This window comes from Pongo abelii, chromosome 2 (genome assembly GCF_028885655.2).
Source record: "Pongo abelii isolate AG06213 chromosome 2, NHGRI_mPonAbe1-v2.0_pri, whole genome shotgun sequence".
Taxonomy (NCBI): Eukaryota; Metazoa; Chordata; class Mammalia; order Primates; family Hominidae; genus Pongo; species Pongo abelii.
The window spans coordinates 68,496,462-68,505,254 of NC_085928.1; the positions used below are offsets into that span (position 1 = coordinate 68,496,462).

At 50.3% G+C, this 8,793-nt stretch overlaps 1 protein-coding gene across 3 annotated transcripts in view; it reads right to left on the minus strand.

The window, feature by feature from the left end:
* TATDN2 (TatD DNase domain containing 2) overlaps window positions 1-8,195 on the minus strand; it is a 32,730-nt gene extending 24,535 nt beyond the window's left edge. The window contains exons 1-2 of one of the 3 annotated variants that reach the window (XR_008523198.2): window positions 7,587-8,061; window positions 7,043-7,459 (exon numbers count right to left, since the gene is read on the minus strand). Coding sequence is in view for 2 of the 3 variants with exons in the window: in XM_024243995.3 (XP_024099763.2) it covers window positions 7,043-7,453 (411 nt within the window). In the remaining variant the exon portion in view is untranslated. 3 annotated transcript variants of the gene reach the window in all.
* Between the last annotated feature and the right edge of the window lie 598 nt (window positions 8,196-8,793).

Consider the following 8,793-nt stretch of genomic DNA (forward strand, 5'->3'; position numbering starts at 1 on the left):
TGGTGCCATTTGGGAGTAGAGAATCAGAGTTAGAGATTCTGTTTTTTTTTCAAGTAAAACCAGAAATATTGAATCTAGTGCATTTTTCAACCATTAAGCAAGCACTTCCTAAGCACTTACTCTGTGCCAGCAGGCACGGTTCTGGACCTGTGGGTTTAGCGTTCAATTAAAAAAAAAAAAAAAAAGGCTGGGTATGGTGGCTCATGCCTGCAATTCCAGCACTTTGGGAGGCCAAGGCAGGAGGATCATTTGAGCCTAGGAGTTCAAGACCAGCCTGGGCAACATAGCAAGACCCCATCTGTACAAGAAAAATACAAAACTTAGCTGGGTGCGGTGACCCACGCCTGTAGTCCCAGCTACTCCAGGAGCTGAGACAGAAGGATTGCTTGAGTCTGGAAGGTCAAGGTCACAGTAAGCCGAGATTGTGCCACTGCACTCCAGCCTGTGGAGATGCTCCAACCTTTTGGAGATGCTTGCTGTCTCAAAAAAATAATAATAATAACACACAAGAACGTCTGCCTCCTGGAACTCACATTCTAGCTGGTAAGGGAAGGGAAAACCAGGAGAAAGGTAAGACAAGTGAACTACGTATGTTAGAGAGTGGTAAGTGCCAAGGAGAAAAACAAAATAAGAAAAGGGGACATAAAGTGGGGAGGCGACATCATTCAATTCTTCAGTTCAAGGTTAGGGACTTAGACTGGAGTCATAAATTCTATTTTTTGAGACAGTGTCACTCTGTCGCCCAGGCTGGAGTGCAGTGGCGCCATCTCGGCTCACTTACAACCTCCGCCTCTCAGGTTCGAGCGATTCTCCTGCCTCAGCCTCCTGAGTAGTTCGGATTACAGGCATGTGCCACCACGCCCAGCTAAATTTTGTATTTTTGGTAGAGACGAGGTTTCTCCATGTTGGCCAAGCTGGTTTTGAACTCCCAGCCTCAAGTGATCCGCCCACCTGAGCCTCCCAAAGTGCTGGGATTACAGGCATGAGCCACCGCACCCAGCCTGGAGTCATAAATTCTTAATGTGAATTGTCCCAAAATATAAATACTGTAAGGACCTAGCAGGCTACATCCAGTCCACAGACCAGCAGTTTTGCCATCTCTGGTTGTGAAGACCAAGACTGGAGTTGGGGGAGAAAAAAAAATTAGGAGTATAATAATATAACTTATGTTTTCATACAGATTTACAATTTACACAAGTGCTACAGCCGTCATCCTTCTTTACAGAAAGTGAAACTGCTACATGGCTTGTAAGTGGCAGAACCGGGATTCAAACTCAAGTTCTCCCTAACATCCTGGAAGCCAAGGGAAAGGAGTAATGAAATATGAAAGTGAGAAACACTGTTGGCTGGGCATGGTGGCTCCTACCTATAATCTCAGAACTTTGGGAGGCTGAGGCAGGCAGATCGCTTGAGCCCACAAGCTCAACACCAGCCTAGGCAACATGGCAAAAAAACCCATCTCTACAAAAAATACAGAAAAATTAGCTGGGCATGGTGGTGCATGCCTGTAGTCCCAGCTACTTGGGAGGCTAAGGAAGGAAGATCACCTGAGCCGGGAGGTCAAGGATGCAGTGAGCCAACTGCACCACTGCACTTCAGCCTGGGTGACAGACAGGAAAGGAGGGAGGGGGACGGGGAGGGGGAGTGGGAAGTGGGAAGGAGGAAGGGGGAAGGGGGAAGGGGGAAAAAGAGAGAGAAAGTGAGAAACACTCTCCTAGGCCAGAGGACCTAAGATGGATCAATGTCACCGAGGATGAGTTTCAGCAGGTGATAGCTGGCTCTAAAGGTAAGAAGTAGGTAGACCATGGGCAGAAGGTAAGAGACAAACCACCTGACTTCATAAAGGAGAGAGTTTGTTCTTCCTGGAAGCACTGCTTGGTGAACTGTGCATCTCCACAGGAAAGAAGGAAAGATAAGTGGAGATGTTGCTCCAGCCCTATTACCAGTAGCCTGAAGGATTTCAACAGCTCCTCACCAGCTCCCTGTCTTCTCCCTCCTACCCTTTCTCTGCAGCGTGCCAGAGGAGCTCTAAAACGCAAACCCCACCACTTCAGCCTTGGCTTAGAACCCTTCCAGGGCTCCACATTTGCCTACAGAATAATCCCCACTCCTGAGCTCATCAGGAACCCTTCACAGACTGGCCCCAGCCTTCTTGTCTAGCCTCATCTCCTGCCTTCCTCCAAACACCCAAGTGTCCAGGGAATGCAGAAGAGCATGGATGAGAGAAGGGAGGGCCAGCAGTGCCCCAAGCACTCCAGACAAGCAGCATTTCCTGACATTTTGGGCACGTATTGCTCCCTCTGCCCGAAATGTCCTGTCCTCCTCCTTGTCCATCAGTAAGACTCAGGTCTCAGGTGTCACCTCTTCTGTGAGGACCTTCCTGATGGTCAGTTGCTCATTCCCCTGACCCTTGGGTACTCCAAACCCATCCCTGTTACAGCACTCCACTCACTGCCCTGTGGTGAGTGACTTCAGTCTGTGAAGCATGGCCTGATTGTCCTTGGCACCAACAGCCCCAAGCCTGGTGTTCCACGTGAGCACTAGACATGTACCAAGTGGAGATGCAGGAAAGCGGATGTGCAAAAGCTCTATCACTCGAGAGCCTCGATACCCAGTGCTTTACTGTGCCTGAGCTAACTCACCCTGCAGAGAGTTCCTCAAGGGAGGGACCTTGGCAACTTCGTCTTGCCACCCCTACATCTGATGCCAGGCTGGGACAGAGCAGGTGCTCCCAGAGGCAGTAGTGCAAAGAACACTGGCTTTGAAGTTGGACTGATCTGATATTACCCCACAGCTTGGCCACTTACCAGCTGCATGGCCTTGGTCAGCTTATTTAACCTTTCTGAATCTCATCTGCCCAGTGCCTACACAGAGTAGGTGCTTAAATATTTGTTACTTGATATGAAGATATTTACTAACGGATATGTAGAGATAATACCACCTACTTCACGACACTTTCGGGATTATGTGACAGTCTATAGATCAAACATCAAGAATCATAGTTGATCAAGCCTTATCATACATGCTCAAATTTTCCCTTCCACTCTTCCTACTCTAAATTGAATGTAGACATTTAGATGTCATAGTAAAAATAATCTTTACTACATGAAGGTGCTCGTCACACAGTTAATCTCCTCTGTGAAGCGTAAATGAAGATCATCAGCTAACATAAAACATCTCCAACTGTCCTGGAGGTAAGAAGAGAACGATGCGAGGTCAGCCAGCAGGGACCTCTACCGATTCTAAAATGACCAGTCTAACACCTTCCCCTCAGAATATTCTGTGACCTGGCACAGAGAAAGACGTGTTAAAGGCTGGTGGGAGAAGGGAACAAAGTCAACTGTGTAACCCTCAAAGTTTACAGAGCAAGGCCAGGCACAGTAGCTCATGCCTGTAATCCCAGCACTTTGGGAGGCCAAGGTGGGAAGATTGCCTGACCCCAGGAGATTGAGACCAACCTGGTCAACATAGGGAGACTTTACAAAACATAAAAAATTAGCCAGGCAGGCCAGGCACGGTGGCTCACGCCTGTAATCCCAGCACTTTGGGAGGCCTAGGCAGGCGGATCACAAGGTCAGGAGATCGAGACCATCCTGGCTAACATGGTGAAACCCCGTCTCTACTAAAAATACAAAAAAATTAGCCGGGCATGGCGGCGTGCACCTGTAGTCCCAGCTGCTGGGGAGGTTGAGGCAGGAGAATGGCGTGAACCCGGGAGGCGGAGCTTGCAGTGAGCCGAGATTGCAGCACTGCAGTGAGCCGAGATTGCACCATTGCACTCCAGCCTGGGTGACAGAGCAAGACTCTGTCTCAAAAAAAAATTAGCCAGGCAGGTTGGCACACGCCTGTAGTTCCACCTACAGGCTGAGGCAGGAGGATCGCTTGAGCCCAGGAGGTTGACATGCAGTGAGCTATGATCATGCCAGTGCACTCCAACCTGGGTGACAGAGTAAGACCCTGTCTCAAAGAAAAAAAAAAAAGTTTACAGAGCAGACACAGGAGAGTGGTGAGAGGACTCTAGAAGTACCTGAGGATGAACATGCCATTTTTGTGAGTACCCCTCGGCTGTGCTTGCTAAAGGACTTAGGACCAGGACAGATAAGTTCACAGATGACTGCAGAGCAAGGGAGGAAGAGGTACAGATGAAGGTGGAAGGTAAGAGATGTTTTGTAATTCATCAAGATGAGTCAAGTACCGTACACTTGGTTTTTAAACTGACAAACATATACTCCAGGAAGAGACCTCAGCAGTCCTAGAGATGGACAATCAGGGTAATATAAAAATCCTCGCTCGACAAAAGTGATCTTTCTACAATGCAATTTCCTTTTCTGTGTAGAGCCCTGTATAAATTCTCTAAATGCTTAGAAGACAATCCAGCTGGCACAGTGGCTCATGCCTCTAATCCCAGCACTTTGGGAGGACAAGGCAAGAGGACAGCTTGAGCCCAGGAGTTTGAGACCAGCCTGGGAGACATAGTGAGATCTTCATCTCTACAAAAAAAATTTTTTTTTTTTTTTTTTTTTTTGAGACTGAGTCTCACTCTGTCACCCAGGCTGGAGTGCAGTGGCTTGATCTCGGTTCACTGCAAGCTCTGCCTCCCGGGTTCATGCCATTCTCCTGCCTCAGCCTCCCGAGTGGCTGGGACTACAGGCGCCCGCCACCACACCCGGCTAACTTTTCGTATTTTTAGTAGAGAAAGGGTTTCACCGTGTTAGCCAGGGTGGTCTCAATCTCCTGACCTCGTAATCTGCCCACCTCGGCCTCCCAAAGTGCTGGGATTACAGGCGTGAGCCACCGCACCCAGCCCAAAAAAAAAAATTTTTAATCTGCAGGGTGTGGTGGCACATGCCCATATTCTCACCTATTTAAGAAGATTGCTTGACCCCAGGAGTTTAAGGCTACAGTGAGCCATGATTGTGCCACTGCACTCCAGCCTGGGAAATCGTTTCAAAAAAATAAAATTTTTTTTTAAAAAAAGAATACAATTGGCCGGGCATGGTGGCTCACACCTGTAATCCCAGCACTTTGGGAGGCTGAGACAGGCAGATCACTTGCGGTCAGGAGTTAGAGAACAGCCTGGCCAACAAGGCGAAACCCCATCTCCACTAAAAATACAAAGATTAGCTGGGCATGGTAGCGCTACTTGGGAGTCCTAGCTACTTGGGAGGCTGAGGCAGGAGAATTGAACCCGGAAGGTGGAGGTTGCAGTGAGCAGAGATCGTGCCACTGCAGTCTATCTTGGGTGACAGTAAGAATCTGTCTCAAAAAAAAAATACAATTCTAAGGGAATTGTCCCTTAGAATAAAATCCATTGTCCTTAGGATAAAATCCAAATTCCCTTGGCTACTAAAACCTTGCGGCAATCCGCCCCCTACCTCATTCTCCAGCCTCCATTCTGGGCTCACTACTCCATCATACCACATTGTGGGCAGTCATATGACCACCCGCCCCTCCAGCCCTCCCACCACACTGCTCCCTAGAAGCTCATCACTCCCAGACCCAACAGTGCATGGCGCACAATAACCCTCAAGCGCTTATACTGAAACCATTAAATTGGGTTCTTGCAAAACAAGGCCCCTTTAGCCTTAATGAGAGAAAGGTGGGTCCATCCTACAATTAGACCCACCCAGATTAGAGACCACACCCTCAAACCCGAGTTCCAGGTCTTTAGGACAGCCAGGGATTCAGCACACCTGAAAGACTATGTAAAATAAATTTCCTGCCTATCCCGGTACCAGGTTTCACTCTATCTATAAATTGTCGGTGAAGCTAAATTTAATCACCTGGCATTATTTTATGCTGTACCCAAGTCTACTGAAATTGTATCAAGGATTAATGGCAAGATTAACTTGTATGAGCAAAGTCCCATACTTACCTGATTTGAGACAAATTCAGCATTCCTACACTAGAGACAGGGCTTTTCAACTCACCGTTATTTGTGAACTTAAAAAGAAAAAATCCACCTGCCCACACAAGAGTTCAGACAGTGAGGTCCACATTGAAAAAACCAGGGGCACTTAGCCTACGAGTCCCCAACACAAAGTCAAATACAGCCTCCTTTCTCAGCTACACAAAAGAAACCACCAAGGCTAGGCTTAAAAACAAACACATATTCCTTAGGGCCTGTTTTAATTGCTTTTGTAAAGTAATTTTCTCTAGAGGCAGCTCGTCTCATCCCAAATAAGACTGTTTCTCCACTCCTCCACAGGCAGAACTTCTCACTTCTTAAGACTCAGAGCTTCAAAACCTAGGATGCAAACTCTAAGGGGAAAGTGATTTGTTTTGTTAGTAAAGAATCCCAAACACCTAGAACATTGCCTGGCACAAACTAAACCCTCAACACATATTTGTTCAAAGCCTTGACTGAGTAGATGAGCGAAATGTATCTTCTCCGTGAAGCACTTCTTGGTCTGCTCAAAGTACTTATGAAACCCTCTTGCGTGTTTCCATTAGGGAACTAACAATTTAACCTCCAAAAAAAAGAAAAACTAGCACCACCAAGCAAAACCCCAACATGCTGGAAACTATGACTTTGGAGAAAAGCTACACCAAGAACCACAATTCTTGGTTCTGTGATTCAGAGTGGTTCAAAGTACAAGGGCACACAATTCTTTAAACTGACAACTAAAATAAATACATTCTTCTCTTGAGCACATAATCCACCTTCTACTGCAGTGATTCTCCAACGGGGTTGCACGTTTACAATAACCTGGGGAGCACTGAAAAATCTGGAAGCCCAGACCACACCTCAGCCCAATAAATCAGTTTCTCTGGTGTAGAAGGCAGGCCCAAGTATTTTAAAGCTTTGCAAGTAGTTCCAAAGTGCTGCCGAGTTTGAAAATTACCTCTCTGCTTAACTTCAGGCCACGCGCCTAGAAGACTGCTAGGTCTTCGAGTTTGGGTGGAGCGGACTTCTAAGAAGACTCTCCAGACCTTCAAGGATGTAATGTTTTATAGTCTCCTTCCACCAAAATTCCCATCCCCAACCTCTCAAGACATGTGGAAGGGGCTTCACCGATTGCAAAGCGTGGCAGCCACCTACCTTAAGGCTGCAGGCTTCCTCCTCTAGAGAAGCCATTTCTTCCAAAGAGGCGTTGGCAGGACGCAGAGGGGATCCCCCTGAAGACAGGAACCCCCGAGTGTTCCGAATCAGGCAGCCTTTGGAGGCGGCCCCGCCCACACCAGGGCCCAAGAAATGGGGGGAGGAGGAGGAGGAGTTATTTCTGCGGCGGGATGAGCCCCAGGATAACCTCTGCGAGCAAGCCACATCGTCCTCCTTCTGGGCTTTCAGGCGCTTGGGGCTGCTGGGCCCTCCAGAACGCGACGCAGACCTCTGAGCTGGCCGGCTGGAGGGGGCCACATCACAGGGCTCCCGGAGGCAGCTGCGCTTGCGGGGACACCCTTCCGACGTGCTGCTCCAGTTGTGCTTGACCTTGCCCCGCTCGGACGCCATGGGCACCTGCAAGGTACAGGGGGCCTGGATTCCAACACCACCCTTCCTGGCGGCCCCACCTCAGATTCCCGCCACCCCGGGCCCAGGAGGAGGGCAAGACATAAGGGCAGAGCCAGGGGCTAGCCTCACTGACCTTTCCCTCTTCTTTCCACTGCCCATCACAGTTCTCAAGGTTTCAGAGATGCCAAACCGTGTCGGAGAAGTCAAAGCGATCCAAAATTTACTAAAGGCTGCCGTTGGTTTCCAAGCCCACAACGTGCTTCTGAGATCAGGAAGCCTTCACTTTGCCCAGCGCTACTTCGGAGATGCCTAAGCGCTTCCGGGGCTACAAAGCGCTTTGATCAGTTTGCAATATAAAGCCCTTCAGAACTGTCAAAGCGCTTCAGAAAACCACATGGCGCTTCAAGATCCACACATGGCTGCCGGACCCGCAGCCCTGCGGCCCGGCGCTTAGCCCGTAGGCCAGGGCCAGACCCGGGCGCCGAAGCACGCCCCGCACCTGCGGCCCGACCAGATCCGGGCCGGAAGGGGCCCGAGCGGCCCCTCGGGAGCTGGCAGCTCCCCCGACCGCCAACTCAGGACGCCCCCCGCCGGCTGCCGCCGCTGTCCCGCTGGGCAGCCCGCCGCCTGCCCCAGCCCTACAGCCCCGCCTGGCCTGGCCTCCGCCCAAACTGCGACCACTCCGGCCTCCGTGGCGCCCGCCCTCCGGAACCAGCCCTGCGGCCCGCAGGCCGGAGAACGGCAGGGGCGGGGCCTGCGCCAAATGGAAGGCGCCCATTGCTCGACCCGGCAAGGGGCGGGACTCCGAGCAAGACGGAGCCCGCCTCAAAGCCAAGCCGCTTGGAGTCGGGACGGTACGCCTTAGGAAGCTCGTCCATTGGTCAGAAGCCAGATGGGGCGGAGCCACTCACGTGGGCTTGAACGGCGGGAAGCGGAGGCCAGCCAGATGTGCAGGCAGGCGGTGTCCGCTGACGCCACTCGCTTAACTCTGTTCCCCTCAGTGCCGGCCCCTGTGCCTGAAGCTTTCAGACCTGGATTTCTCATCGAGCCAAAGCAAACCGTGTGCTGAGCATTATCACCCCACTTTATAAAGCAGAAAACTGTGGCTCAGAGAGACTAAGTACACACCCAGAAAGGGGAAGAATTAGAATTAGAAGCCACCAAAAAAAAAAAAAAAAAGACTACACAAAAATGTGGACTATCCGCCTGGTGAAAAATATTAAAGACGGCTGGGCGCGGTGGCTCATGACTGCAATCTCAGCACTTTGGAAGACCGAGGCGGGAGGATGGCTTGAGCTCGGGAGTTCGAGACCAGCCTAGCCAACATGGTGCGACCCCCA